We start from the raw sequence: 15,439 nt of genomic DNA on the forward strand, positions 1-15,439 counted from the left end.
ATGTTCCATTAAGGGCAGTTGTCTTGAAAGAAAGTTAACATCAGTGTTCCACTCCTCAGTCTTCTCTGTTCTCCAAGTTTTCTTTAATACACACGCACTCATTTTACAATGAAAAGAAAATAAATTTTATGTATTTTTTTTTAAAGATTTTATTTATTTATTTGAGAGAGAGAATGAGAGACAGCACAAGAGGGAAGAGGGTCAGAGGGAGAAGCAGGCCCCCCGCTGAGCAGGGAGCCCGATGCGGGACTCGATCCAGGGACTCCAGGATCATGACCTGAGCCGAAGGCAGTCGCTTAACCAACTGAGCCACCCAGGTGCCCCAAATTTTATGTATTTTTACCTTTCCCTCATAATGTAAGCTAATGAAGAAGAAGGTGCTTGGTCAGAGAGGAAAGCCACCGTGATGTGACCATTTTGCCAAGTCTCACAAATCCCCAGTCCCTTTCCCCTCAACTAAAGTCACCTGCTCTGAGTGGATATTACAGAAAAAGTCAAATAGAAGTCATCAAGACAGGTCACAAAATGGAATTTACTGCCTGAGTTCAAAGTAAAATGAGTCTTTTAAAAAACTGAAATGAGGGGCACCCTGGTGGCTCAGCGGGTTAAGCGTCCAACTCTTGGTTTTGGATCAGGTCATGATCTCAGGGTCATGAAACCAAGCCCCGGGTCAGGCTCTGTGCTAGGCAGGGAGTCCGCCTGAGATTCTCCCTCTGTCCCTCCTCCCACTCACACGCGCATTCTCTCTCTCAAATAAATAAATCTAATAAAAACAAAAACAAAAACACCTGAGGGGCACCTGGGTGGCTCAGTTGGTTAAGTATCTGCCTTCAGCTCAGGTCATGATCCCAGGGTCCTGGGATGGAGCCCCACATTGGTCTCCCTGCTCGCTGGGGAGTCTGCTTCTCCCTCTGCCTCTGCCCTTCTCCCCACCACTTGTGCACGCTCTCTCTCTCAAATTAAAAAAATCTTTAAAAAATAATAATTAATTAAAAGAAAACTGAAAAGGGCGCCTGGGTGGCTCAGTTGGTTAAGTGACTGCCTTCGGCTCAGGTCATGATCCTGGAGTCCCGGGATTGAGTCCCGCATCGGGCTCCCTGCTTGGCAGGGAGCCTGCTTCTGCCTCTGACCCTCCCCCCTCTCATGTGCTCTCTCTCTCTCATTCTCTCTGTCTCAAATAAATAAATAAATAAAATCTTAAAAAAAAAAAAAAAAAGAAAACTGAAAAGTCTTTGTCATTCTAAACCAAAACCATTCTCTCTTTTTTAAGATTTTTAAAATTTATTTGTCAGAGAGGGCGCCTGGGTGGCTCAGTTGGTTAAGCGACTGCCTTCGGCTCAGGTCATGATCCTGGAGTCCCTGGATCGAGTCCCGCATCGGGCTCCCTGCTCAGCAGGGAGTCTGCTTCTCCCTCTGACCCTCCTCCCTCTCATGCTCTCTGTATCTCATTCTCTCTGTCTCAAATAAATAAATAAAATCTTTAAAAAAAAAATTTATTTGTCAGAGAAAGAGCGAGCACGAGGAGGGGGAGCGTCAGGCAGAGGAGAAGCAGGCTCCCCATTGAGCAAGGAGCCCGATGTGGGGCTGGATCCCAGGACCCTGAGATCATGACCTGAGCTGAAGGCACTTAACCGACTGAGCCACCCAGGCATCCCCAAAACCATTCTCAAAGGAAAAAACCCTCTGTTCCTCAGTCTCATCATCTGTACAGTAAGGTTGTCAGGAGGAACAGGATGATGCACTTAAAACTCTGGAACAGTGCTGGGCACCTAGTAAGCAAGCAATAGTGGTTAGCAACTATTAAAATTCTCATCAAATTCCTCTAGCACAGGGGCGCCTGGGTGGCTCAGTCGTTAAGCAGCTGCCTTCGGCTCAGGTCACGATCCCAGGGTCCTGGGATCGAGCCCCGCATCGGGCTCCCTGCTCTGCAGGAAGCCTGCTTCTCCCTCTCCCATTCCCCCTGCTTGTGTTCCCTCTCTCGCTGTGTCTCTCTCTATCAAATAAATAAATAAAATCTTTAAAAAAAAAAAAATTCCTCTAGCACAATCCAAGTGACTAGAGCTAACAGCAAACCATACAAAGCACAACCTAGGTATGTGACTACCGTGAGCTCTTTAAGCAAAAGGAATTGGTGGGGGCCAGTGCCTCCAACCCTTCCACCTGGCAGAGCACATGGTACATGTTTCAGGTTGGGGGGGGTGGCAGGGTGGGGGGCGGGGGTGGCAGGGCGGGAGAAGGAGAGGGTCAGCTCCAGTCCACATGACTTTGCAACATGCTCAGAGAGAGCTCTGGAGACAGGACTACCTAAAGAAAACTGCTAAGGAACTCATCATCAATTTAGAATGAAGGTTTATTAATAACATCAACAGATACCACACCTGCCAAAATGGGCATAAATAAGATACTCCCTGTATGAGTTTGTTAGGGTTGCCATAATAAAGCACCACAGGCTGGATGGCTTAAATAGAACTATTTTCTCCCTGTTCTGGAGGCTAGAAGTCCAAGATCAAGGTGTGGGTAGAGTGGGTTTCTTCTGGGCCTCTCCGCCTGGCTTGCAGAGGGCTGCCCTGCTCCTGGGTCCGCTTGTGGTGCCCCCCCCCCCCCCCCCGGCTTCTCATAAGGACACCACTCAGACTGGAACAGGGCCCACCCTAATGGCCTCACATCAACTTAATCACGGCTTCTTTAAAGGCTCTATCTCCAAATACAAGAGTCAGAGTGAGAGGGCCCGGAGGTCAAGGCTTCAACAAAGAATCTGTGAAGGGATATACCTCAGCCCCTAACACTTCCCAGATGCTCTCCTCTGACCACTCAAGGCTTCCGTAGCCACTAAATCACAAAGCTGAACTCACAGTGATGAGCAACAGTCCAAACATGAACTTCTTGCCTAACAGGTTTTTCTCTAAAAGAGAAAGAGAGAGAGAGAGGGAGGGAGGGAAGGAGGGAGAGAGAAAGGGGCAACCTTCACAGGACACTAAGGGACAGGGCCACGCATAGTGAGTATTCATTCCATTCGTCCAGGGGCTCCTAACAGGTGCGATTTTGCGCCCTCCCACCCCCACTCCCCAGCCCCTGGCACTGGGGGACACTTGGCAATGTCTAGAGACATCTTTGGTTGTCATAACTCGGTGGAGGGTACCGTTGGCATCCAGCGGGCAGGGGCCAGGGTTGCTGTCACACATCCTACAATGGACAGGGCAGCCCCCACAATAGGCAACTGTCACACCCCCAAGGTCAATAGTGCCGAGGCTGAGAACTGCTGAGGTCTAACCTGGCCAGGTCTGACCTCACCCTGTGTCACAGCAGATGGCCTGGCAGAGGGTGGGAGATCCTGCCAGGCCCCATTCTATGCGGGGGGGGGGGGGGGGGGCCCCCCCCCCCCCCCCCTTTGGGGGGGGGGGGGGGGGGGCACTGTCCATGCTCCACCCTGTTTCTTCCTTGGGGAGGATGGCCAACAGGCTCCTCCTCCTGGCATTTGGCAAATGCCACAGAGCTCTGTGATGACAAGAGCATCCGGCCGCCCTTCATTTCCCACAGGGAGCCTCTCTCTCCCTGGGGCCCCTTCCAACTGCCTCTCCCATAATCCCCCCAGACTATTTATACAATAATAAAAGCAACATTAAGATCCCCAATCGACCTGCTAAAGTAACCATTGTTTAAAAATCATGCTTTTCAAAAAAAAAAAAAAATGTTTTTCATGGATGACTTGGCAAAACAAAAAAATGTTTTACTCTATTAGCAAAATCAGATTATCCCACTTCCTTCCCCTTATAGCAATATTATAATATTTTTAAACTAAAAGCAACATTTTAGCACAGGCGGCCGCTCCCTAAATATCAGACGTGTCTGGGGGCACATCTGCAAACCTCATGATCTTTGACTGAGTTCATACTATTCTCTAAGTCAATTCTCTTTTTTTCATGTTAAGTATATTCTAAAAGGAAACTCCCTATCACTACTACAAAAAGAAAGCAAGTATCACTTGGCACAAACAGAAAGAACCATAAAAATAATTGCTAACCTTTCAATGTCTGGCCACGAGCCACCCAAAGTGATCTTTGACGACGGTTCTCCATCAATCTTTCCAAGTCACACAAAGGAAAGAAAACAGACCAGCTTAAGAATTCAGCACTGTTCTGGGCACCTAGGCGGTGCAGTCAGTTGAGCCTCCAACTCTTGGTTTCGGCTCAGGTCAGGATCTCAGGTTCCTGGGATCAAGCCCCGCATCAGGCTCCATGCTCAGCACGGAGTCTGCTTGAGATCCTCTCTCCCTTTCCCTCTGCCCGCCCCCTGCTCATACTGTCAGTCTCTCTAAAATAAATAAATAAATCTTAAAAAAAAAAAAAGGGGGGGACACCTGGGTGGCTCAGTTGGTTAAGCGTCTGCCATTGGCTCAGGTCATGATCCCAGAGGGAGCCTGCTTCTCCCTCTGCCTGCCACTCCCCCTGCTTGTGCTCTCGCTCTCTCTCTGACAAATAAATAAAATCTTTAACAAAAAAAAAAAAAAAAGAATTCAGCACTGTTCTAGCTCTTTCGGTAAAAGTCATCATTAAGAACATTACAAGTAGTGGGGCGCCTGGGTGGCTCAGTTGGTTGGGCCACTGCCTTCGGCTCGGGTCACGATCCTCTAGTCCCAGGATCGAGTCCCACATCGGGCTCCCTGCTCAGCGGGGAGTCTGCTTCTCCCTCTGACGCTCCCCCCATCATGCTCTCTCTCTCTTTCTCAAATAAATAAAATCTTTAAAAAAAAGAACATTACAAGTAGTCTTTTTCTTTGGAAATTAAACCAAAGTCCACTCACCGCAATAAGTAAAGCTGGAGGCACTCCACATCCATTCCCAAAAGTGGCCACAAAAATACCACCAGAGCTAATTCATGACTTTCATCATTTGCATTTCGGAACGATGCGAAAAGAAAGTTCTATTCTGAGAAGTAACAGCCCGAAGTCCAGAGATGGATTGGTCGGGGCCTTGCCTCTTCCAACTTGTTGCATGGGTGCCTTAGGTCAAGGTCAAACGGCCATGCTCTTTCTTTGGGACTGGCACGCAGGGCCTCCAGTCGCTGGCCTTTCTCCGGGAAGCCCCTGAAAGCATGGTTCCCATATCCACCTCTACCCTTCAGCATCCCTGCCTGGGTTTGTAATTCCACACTCCCTGGTGTCACTGCCTGTGGGGACACCCGGCCTGGTTCCAGGCAGGGACTCTGTCACAGGAAATGGATGGCCTAAGTGCTGCTGAGCAGGCTGGCAGAGGACACTGAGGGCACTTTCCAGTGGGCTGCTTGCCAAGGCTTGTCCCGACTGTTCTCGTCCAAGGGGGCGAAGAGCTGTTTACACAACTCTCCACTCCACCCATGGAGAGGGGAAGGGCTGGGGTCTATGGATGTCAGCGATCAGCACGACCCCCTCCTCCATCCTGCCCCCAAACACACCCCTCCCTATACACTGTCTACCTAGTACTACCCCCACCGTGTCAAAAGAAGGACACTGAACACACACACACACACCCCTATATACATCCGATCCTCATTATTTGTGGTTTCTGTATTTACAAATTCACCGACTACCTAAAATTTATAACCTCAAAATCAACGCAGCACTGCTGTGGTCACTCACGGCCATGTGCAGAGCGGCAAAACATCTGTATCACCTCTCACAGCTTCCCCAGCTGGGGTGGGACAAGGCAACACTTCTGGTCCCAGCTCCATACTGTACATCTGTGTCCTTTTCACGGTCTATTTAGGGCCACGCTTTTCGCATTTTGGAGCTTGTTGTTAGTGACATCACCATTTAAAACAGCCCCCAGGGGCGCCTGGGTGGCTCAGTCGTTCAGGTCATGATCCCTGGGTCCTGGGATAGAGCCCCGCATCGGGCTCCCTGCTCTGCGGGGAGTCTGCTTCTCCCTCTCCCACTCCCCTGCTTGTGTTCCCTCTCTCACAGTGTCTGTGTCTCTCTCTGTCAAATAAATTAAAAAAAAAAAGTCTTTAAAAAAATAAAATATAAAATAAATAAAATAAATATAAAATAAATAAAATATAAAATAAAATATAAAATATAAAATAAATAAATAAAATAAAACATAGTGCTGACATGCTGTCCAGTGTCCTGAGAATAGGAAGCCTATGAGTTGCAGTGCTGTTGGTCATGAGTCCAATGTTAATGAATCAACAACAGATATTAAATACAGAGCCTTTAAACCAAAATATACCTTTAAAACAAGGTAAAACATGACCAGAGGCTTGCAGAATACTAACCCTCTATCTCCCCTAGGAACAACAGTTCAGTATTTGCTAATTCAGGGCTGGCAGGGACCTTCTGGGACATAACCACTGTGAATAACGAGAATCAACCAAACTACGTCTAATCCTACCTCCGTCATGTCAAAAGAGAAAAGCATTTTAACCCCACAAATTAGAAAGGACAGCTTCAGACCTTTCAGTGGAATAAAGTTATATATGAGAAGAACTCCCTGCACTGGCATTATTTCTCTTCTTTCCCATCAACAGTGAACTCCACAGTCCTGACGGATCCAGGTCCTGGCACGGTGCCGAGGAATGCTACAAAGGTGCACCCAGCCTGCCACAGCCCTGTCACTAGACTCAGTCACGGGAGGTCTGAGGTGGCTTCTCGTGGCATCAAGTCCTCTGCAGGCATTTTCCAGCTAGAGTTCATACTCAACTAGACCCTCTCCAAAGACCTAGAAAGAAGAGCACATGACATCATGCAGGGCAAGAGTCCCACCCTCCAGGCTGGGAGAAGAACAATTTCTAATGCTCACCAGTGCTCCCAACGCTCGTCTGCACGCACGATGCCCGGCCAGCCAGGCACCCTTCCCATGTCCCCATGGTGCACAAGAGGAAGCTCAGGCACAGAGGGGAGAAGACAGTGGCCCGGAGTAATACAAGCAGGAAAATGGCAAAACTGGTATATTCACCTAAGTCTGTGTGACCCTGGAATCCAAACTCTTAACTCACAAATCCATAAAGCCAGCAGTCAGTCTGGCCTGGGGATTTAAAACTGTAGCCTACAAAATTCTTATCTTTGTTCTCCCAGTGGTTTTGAAAATGTGACATGCCTGAAAGAGCTGCCACTCCCAAATTCTCTATCCTGCAGCCATGTGGAAAAAAAGAAAAAAAAAAAATCATTAATTGTTCCTGGAGGGAAAAAGAACCCAACTGAGGAAAAGCACACTGAGGGAGCAGAGCTGACCTGAGCAGAAACACCCGCTCTGAGAAACGCTCCCAAGTTCTAACTGGGAGGCAGGCTCACCCAAGTTCTCCTTAGTTTCTGCCATACGTGCTTGGCCAGGATTAACTGCTTAACCTTTCTGAGCCTCAGTTTCCTTATCAGTAAAACAAGCATAAAAAATACCAACCTCAAAGGGGCACCGTGCAGCATGGGCAAGAAAACCTTAGTTCAGAGCCAAGACACTGCAGATCCCGAGGAAACATTGCTTCTCTCCCCTCAGCAGTCAGGGAGTGGGTCATGCAACACATCGATTTAAATTCTGCACCCTCTGGGACGCCTGGGCGACTCAGTTAGGCATCTGCCTTTGGCTCAGGTCACGATCCCACAGTCCTTGGGATGGGGTCCCGCATCGGGCTCCCTGCTCAGCGGGGAACCTGCTTCTCCCTCTCCCTCTGTCTGCCAATCCCCCTGCTTGTGCTCTTTCTCTGACAAATAAATAAATAAAATCTTTTAAAATTAATTAATTAATTCTGCACCCTCAAGCCAAAGGTAAGCATGAGCCTAGGAGCCTTGAGATGCCTCTGCTATACCCAGGAGGTAGGCGGCCCACCCCCACCCCCCCCCACACACCCCCCCAGCCTCCCTGGGATGTGAAGCCTGGGCTTAGGGGATACACCCAGCTAGCACTGGCCCCTGCTCGCTGCTGTAACCCATCACCATACATTCTTTATCTTACAGTTCTGGAGGTCAAGAGTCCATAGCAGGTCTCAGGGGCCTCCAACCAAGATGCCAGCAGGGCCGGGTTCCCTCTGGAGGCTGCTTCCTTGATGTTTCCTGTTTCTAGACGCCCCCTGCGTGCTCCCTTCTTCATTTTCAAGCCAGCAGCGGAGCGTCTTGCAACGTCTCTCAGATTCACGCTCCTCAATTTCAAGGACGCGTGTGATGACACTGGACCCACCTGGCTAATCCAGGACAGTCTCCCCATCTCGAAATCATTAACTTCATCACATTGGCAAAGTCCGTTTTGCCAGGAAAGGTCCTATACTCACAGGTCCAGGGGGCCATCATTCTGCCCACCACACCATACATGCTGTATCCTCTGCAGCAATCCAGATTTCATAGTTTTTTATTCTTTTCCTTTAAATGCTTGAATTTTGCATTAATAGCATATAAGGTGTTTCACATAAATCATCCACCAAAAAAACCTCTTCACTAGAATACACGTCTCGTACTTAAAGATGAAAACTAGCTCGCCTCACAAGCCCAGACACCACCTAAGCTTCTGTCCCTCAGTGGAGGAAAAGAGACAAAAGCAGAGGGGGCCCAGGCTGCCTTCTGGTACTCACACCCCAAGTTCCCCACCCCCACACTCAAATCATGTGGTTAAGACTTGCCATAGGGCGCCTGGGTGGCTCAGTTGGTTAAGCGACTGCCTTCGGCTCAGGCCATGATCCCGGAGTCCCGGGATCGAGTCCCGCATCGGGCTCCCTGCTCAGCAGGGAGTCTGCTTCTCCCTCTCCCGCTCCCCCCTCTTGTGCTCTTTCTCTCTCTCACTCTCTCTCTCAAATAAATAAATAAAATCTTTAAAAAAAAAAAAAAGACTTGATGCCATCAACCAGTGAAGATCTCAGAGCCACAGTCACATTAGAAGAATGAGTAAGCAGCAATCTGAGAATGTCCAACAGACTCCTGCCTGGACCATCTAGAAACAGTTATCCCCCTCCCTACCCCCAGGAGATCATAAACTGGAGATCAGCTTCAGGCATTCCTTCTCTCAAAAAGGATTTACTGGGCACCTACTGTGTGCCAGGCTCTGTGTGACGGTGCTTAAGTGGTCACCAACCGGGGCCCCGGGGTTCCCAGCTGAATGATCACACGAGCACATGTCACACTCCAACTGTGCAAGACAGAAAAGAAGCAGGCACTCTGAGAGGTTCCAAGTGGGATCTGATCTCTAATCAGGAACATGAGGGAGGGCTCCCCTGAGGACATGAGACCCCAGTAAGGCTTAATGGAAGACTGAGCTTTGACTATGTGAAGAGGGGAGAGGACATTCCAGGCAGAGAACAGGATGTGCAAAGGTCCTGTATCAAGAGGGAGCCCAGGAGGAGATACTGAGCGCAGCGTGGCTGGAGGAGAAGGGGGTCAGGCTATACTATACAGTGTGTGAAGATGATGATGGAAGGAGGCAGGGGCCCCAGCAGAACTTTCTGTGATGGTGGAAATGCAGGTACCTTCACCATCCAACACGCAGGCACTGCTCACAGGTGGGTCCTGGGGACTGAAATGTGGCTGGTGCCACTGAGGCGCTCAATTTTTAACTTTATTTAACTCTAATTATTTTAACTCTGAATGTAAATAGCCACATGAGGCTCATGACCACCATGGTGGACAGCACAGGGCCTCGCAGAAATGGAAAGGCACAAGAAGGTTCGAGCAAAACATCTTCATGATCAGAACATTTGGCCACACCGGCTCTGGCCGCAGGGTGGAGACCTCACTGGCCAGCCAACACCTGAGATGCAGGGAGGTAAGTGACAATGGTGATGGTGGCCTTGAGAGACACGTGCACAGATTCCAAGCAATTTGGCGGGGGGGGGGGGGAACGTGGGAGGCATTGGTAAAGGACGAGCAAGGGAAGACGAGGGCGGAGGCAGCATCCAGAATGATGCCTGGGTTTCAAGATTGTGCCACTGAAGAGAGACACCTGCTCTTGGAGCCTGGGAACACCGGAGGAAGGAAGACCAGGCTTGTGGTGGGAGTTTGCTTTTGAGCAGGTTGCCTTTGAGCAGGTTAAGGCAGGAGTCAGGAGGAGGACAGAAGACTTGCTTCTCTGGCAAGGTGGTCACTGAAGCTATGGGTATGGGTGAACTCAACCCATACTTCTAAGGGGAAGGAGGTCCAGGACCAAATCTTGAGCAACTGCAACATTTAATGGTGAAAGAGGAGGCAGAACCATCCCATCCCGGAGGATATAGGAAACGCTGACAAACTGCACCTCTAAAACTCAGGGTAGACAGAAGAAATGAATGCATGTGTCCACACAGAGACTTGAATGTTTTTCACGGTATTATCTATAGTAGGCAAAAACCAGAAATAATCCAAATGTCCATCTTGGTTAAAAAAAAAAAAATGTGATACATCCATATGATGGAATCCTATTAAGCAATAAAAAGGCACTTTGAAACCACTGTGCTGAAAGGAGCCAGACACAAAGACAACATATTGCATGATTTCATTTACATGAAATTTCCAAAAAATGCAAACCTATGGAAATAGAAAGATCAGTGGAACTAAGTGCAAATGGACATGAGGGAGCTTTGTGGGATGATGGAAGTGTTTAAAAACTAGACTGTGGTGATGGCTACACAAACTCTGTAACTTTAATTATTTTTAACTTTATTTTTAAGTAATCTCTACACCCAACATGGGGCTGGAACTCACAACCCAGAGATCAAAAGTCTCATGCTCTTCCCACTAAGCCAGCCAGGCACCCCTATAACTTTACTTAAAAAAAAAAAAATCAATGAATTGTGGGGCGCCTGGGTGGGTCAGTCAGTTAAGCATCTGCCTTCAGCTCAGGTCATGAGATTTGCCTTGATCCCAGGGTCCTGGGATCGAGCCCCGCTTTGGGCTCCCTGCTCAGTGGGGAGTCTGCTTCTCCCTCTCCCTCTGCCCCTCCCTGTTCGTGCTCACACTCTAATAAATAAAATCTTTTAAAATAAAAATCAGTGAGCTGTACATTTACTACATAAGTATTTTTTATGTAAATTATGCCTCAATAAAGTTGTTTAAAAAAATTTAGTAGAATATGAACCTAATCAGCTCTTTCTAAACCCAGTTCATATCTACCAGTTCATATCTAGAACTCCCTATCCAAATACATCAAAAATCAAAGCATCTTCATCCAATCTGGCCACAAAACCCAAAGGCAAAGACTTAGTTCAGCCAGAGCGCAAGCTCCTTGCCCTACAGTATCACACCAGGGCCTCGACACACTTGGTTGGAATAGTTTAATGCAGTTAATCATTTTCCCAGATTTTATCAGAACAGAGTCATGAAATCCGTAATATTTTTAATGTCCCATCATCAAAGGCCCCTTTCTCTCAACACAGCATTCCAGAGAGTCCCCAGTAGCAAACCTCATGCAAAGGCCTATTTATCACCATTAGCCCCAGCAAATACTAAGTTGTACGGAGTGCTTACTGTTCTGAACTATACATGGATCAAGTCTCTAAAACGACCCTCTGAGGTATCCAGAATTCTTGTTCATCCCACTTTACAGATGGAAAAACTGAGACCCAGAGAGGTAAAATAATTTTCCCAAAGTCAAATGGCTAGTCAGTGATGGAGCCTGGGCTTGAACCAAGCTCCTCAACTCTGGAACCCACACTCCTAGCAACCAATGCCTGGTGTCTCACCAAGAAGGGAATTCCATTCAGCGAGCAACACAGCACGTGAAGTCAGAGAATGGTTTCCAGCAACGCAATGCACAAGCCGTGTTTCCTAACTGAACCACTGCAAAAGGCTTCCCAGCATCAGGAGGTGGTAACTTTCTTGAGAGAGAAAAGAGCATCGGAGCCACAGGATTTCTTCAGCAAATAAACTACATGTCCTGGCAACATATGCTGAGTGACCCCAGCATTAATTACCCTCTGTCTCCTGGGACTCACGGCACCTACGTTTTTGATTCAACTATAAAACCCCCAACCATCCTATAGCTTAGAACCATTTAGGTGAAATGAGTGGACTGGGTCCAAATCCACCCCCCTCACACTGGCTATCCCTGTGACCTCAAATGATTTAACATCACTGAATCTTAACTTTCCTTGTCTATAAAATGAGGAAACTAACTCCCAAAACTCACACAGTCATTACAAGGATTAAAACATGAGACGCCTGGCTGGCTCAGTTGGTTAAGCGGCTGCCTTCAGCTCAGGTCATAATCCCGGGGTCCTGGGATCCAGCCCCCCGTTGGGCTCCCTGCTCAGGGCGGAGCCTGCTTCTCCCTCTCCCTCTGCCCTTCCCCACCCCTCCTTGTGCTTGCGTGTGCACCCTCTCTCTTTCAAATAAATAAAATCTAAAACAAACAAACAAACAAAAAAACAGGGCTATTTATGTCAAGTACTCAGCAGAGAGCCTTACCAATCACAGACAGACACTCCCTTGACTTATGACAGTTCGACTTCGGATTTTGCAACCTTACAATGGTGCAAAATCAATATGCATTTGATATAAACTGTATTTCGAATTGTAATCTTTTCCCGGTGATTTGATCCTCCGCCGTGATGCTGGGCAGCAATGAGCCCTAGCTGGCCACGTAATCACAGATACACGGACAACCACCCCATACGCATACAACCATTGTCTTTCACTTTCAGTACAGTATTCAATACATTACATGAGATATTCAACACTTTATTATCAAATAGGCTTTGTGTTACATTATTTTTCCCAACAGTAGGCTAACTTAAGTGTTCTGAGCATGTTTAAGGTGGGCCACACTAAGCTATGATGTTCAGTAGGTTAAGTGTAGTAAATGCACTTGCAACTTAATTATTTTCAACTTACAACAGGTTTATCAGGATGTAACCCCTTCGAAAAGTCCAGGAACATCTGCCCGTTGGGCTGCTTGCTCCGCAGGGAGCCTGCTTCTCCCTCTGCCTGCCGTTCCCCCTGCCTGTGCTTTCTCTCTCTCCCTGATAGATAAATAAAATCTTAAAAAAAAAAAAAAGGGAAGAAAAAGTACAGGAACATCTGTATTAGTTTCTTCTTCCTTTAACTCCCCCTGCCATTATATTTCAGGGAGCTTCTCCATTACTCCGCTTCCAAAAGTGTTTCCAAACACCCAGATTCCCACCTTGATGTGGCTACTCCTAAAAATACAAATTAAATACAAGAAAATATACACAAAAGCCTGGCTCTCCTGATACAGGATCTGAATCTCAATCAGTGTCACTGTTTAGGAAATAAATTAGTTCCAAAGTGGCAAATTCTAAAGAGGGTGTGTTCCTCCATTCCAATACCAAATTTTTTTAACTGTCTGCACCACTCCCTCTGAGGCCCCGTATTAAAAGTACATACCTATCTATGGTAATTATCACTTTCAAATAATTACCTGAATTTCTCTCTCATGCACTGAATCAGGAGTTCTCATCTACCACAGCACAGTAAACTCGTCTGGGGAGCTTTAAAAAAATAAAATAGATACCCAGGTCCCATCCCAGATTATTTCAAAGGTTTAACACGGGGGCAGGGATGGTAGTTGTTAAAGTCCCCGGGTGATTGTAATGCACAACCAGCCTCAGGAAGCGTGTGCGATTCCACAGGGCTTGGGGGTTTTTGTTTTGTTTTTAAAGATTTTATTTATTTGAGAGAAAGAGAGAACGAACGGTGGGAAGGGGCAGAGAGGGAGGGGGGAGAAAAGAGAGAGAGAAGCAGACTCCCTGCCGAGCAGGAAGCCCCTCGCGGGGCTTGATCCCAGGACCCGGAGATCATGACCCCAGTGGAAGGCAGACGCCCAACCCACTGAGCCACCCAGGCGCCCCCGGACAAAGCTTGTTTAATTAATCTTTGCACTCCAGTCACCTGGCACCGCCCCTGCACAAAGTAGGCGTCTCGTGTAATTGTTTTAAACGCGAATTGGTAACTAGAGGACTTGAGTCCACTGATCACACAAATTCATATTTACCGAGGGTGTATATTACACGCAGACACTCTCCAGGCATAGAGCTCAATTAGCATTGTTTAGCCTTGAGTAGTCAGGATTAAAACACGCGAGAACAGTGAAGGAAGGGATGCAGGGCTGTCTGTCTTTGGGCCGAAGACCCTGACTGAGTTCAATCTCCATTTTGCTGCATCTCCCCTGCAGTCCTTAACCTCACTGAGCTCGTTTCTCCTGTTTTACATCAACCGGGGCCTCCGGAACATTCAAGAAAGACGGGGACAAAGACCCCACAAAATGGCAGCTAGCACTTTTTTTTTCCCTTAATTCCACGGACACCTGATGGAAGCAAGCAACCCTAAGGGTTCACCCTCCCCACCGCCTGCACCAAGCGACTGACGCCGCGTTAAGCAGCTGCCACAAGGAAATGGCCAGAGAGCGCAGGATGTTAAGGGAAAGGGCGGGTCCAAGGCCGCAGCCCCGCCCAGCTGCCGGTCTCGGCCGTCAGGGGACGTCAACCTCACCTGGGCAGCCTGGGAAAAAGCACATTTCCAGGTCCCACCCCCCATCCCCAAGAACTCTGATTGGCGAGCCAGGCGGGGGCCAGGGAACGTGCATTTACTTTAACCAGCCCCCACCAACCCTCACCCCCAAGTAACTCTGTCGCAGGCGATGTCACAGTACCTCACAATCTCAACAGGTCACTGCCATCCTCCGAACGGGAGGACGGCAGGGCGCAAAATACCTACCCGTCCTCTCTCTCCAGGAGAGGGGAAACCCACGCCTAGGCTGCTCTGGGGTCTGCCAATGCGGGAAAGGCACAGCAGGTGGCAACCCCCACCCCTGCCAGGGGGCTCCTGCCCTCAAATAGTGGGGAGCGGGAGGTTCTCCAGCCGACCAGGAGGAGCCCCGCCCAGCCTCCTGCGGCTGCAGGTTTCAGATCCACCCAGGGCCGGGAAGGGAAGGCGGCGTCCTGGGGCTGGGACCCGGAGGCGCTGATAGGGGACCCCGCGGCGGGTGTGCGAAGGAGGCCGAGCCTCCCCCCCAGTAAGCTCAGCATATCCGGGTTCCCGAGGGCTGTTCCAGGCGCAGAGCACGGTTTCATGTGGGCCAGATCGTAATCACAACGACTAGGAGTAATCAGGAAACAATAAAAGCGATGGCTGGTCCTAATTCCGCGCGCGAGTAAACAGCGCTGGGGCGGGTCCGGCTTCTCCGGGTTTCTGAAGGAAGGTGGGCAGGAGTGCAAGGCAGCCGCGCGCTCCGGCCCACAAGGGACGGGATCGCCCAGGGGGGCCCGGGCCGGAGCTGCAGCTGGGATGACCCCCCCGCCTCCCCGGCCGGCCTCCCGCTCATGGCGCCGGGTGCGGCGCGGCCAACCTGTCAGGCCCGGCCAGGCCGCCCCAGCGCCCGACCCGGCCCGCGCGGACAAAGGCGGCCGGCGGCCCCGGGCCCCGCTCACCCGGCGCGGGGCCTGCTGTCCATCCGCTTCTTCTGGCGCACCGGCTGCAGCGGGATGTTGTCCGTCATGTCGCCCGCGCCGCCCGCCTTGGCCGCCGCGCCCCCCGCGCTGCCTGGGCCGCCGCCCG

The 15,439-nt window shown here is 49.3% G+C and overlaps 1 protein-coding gene across 2 annotated transcripts in view; it reads right to left on the reverse strand.

Moving 5' to 3' along the window:
* ATP9A (ATPase phospholipid transporting 9A (putative)) overlaps nt 1-15,433 on the reverse strand; it is a 132,380-nt gene extending 116,947 nt beyond the window's left edge. For both annotated transcript variants that reach the window (XM_044919103.1, XM_021685903.2), the window contains exon 1: nt 15,313-15,433. In XM_044919103.1, the coding sequence (XP_044775038.1) occupies nt 15,313-15,380 (68 nt within the window). In that variant the 5' untranslated portion in view covers nt 15,381-15,433. The remainder of the gene's footprint in view (nt 1-15,312) is intronic.
* Nucleotides 15,434-15,439: the final 6 nt, after the last annotated feature.

This window comes from Neomonachus schauinslandi, chromosome 10, assembly GCF_002201575.2.
Source record: "Neomonachus schauinslandi chromosome 10, ASM220157v2, whole genome shotgun sequence".
Taxonomy (NCBI): Eukaryota; Metazoa; Chordata; class Mammalia; order Carnivora; family Phocidae; genus Neomonachus; species Neomonachus schauinslandi.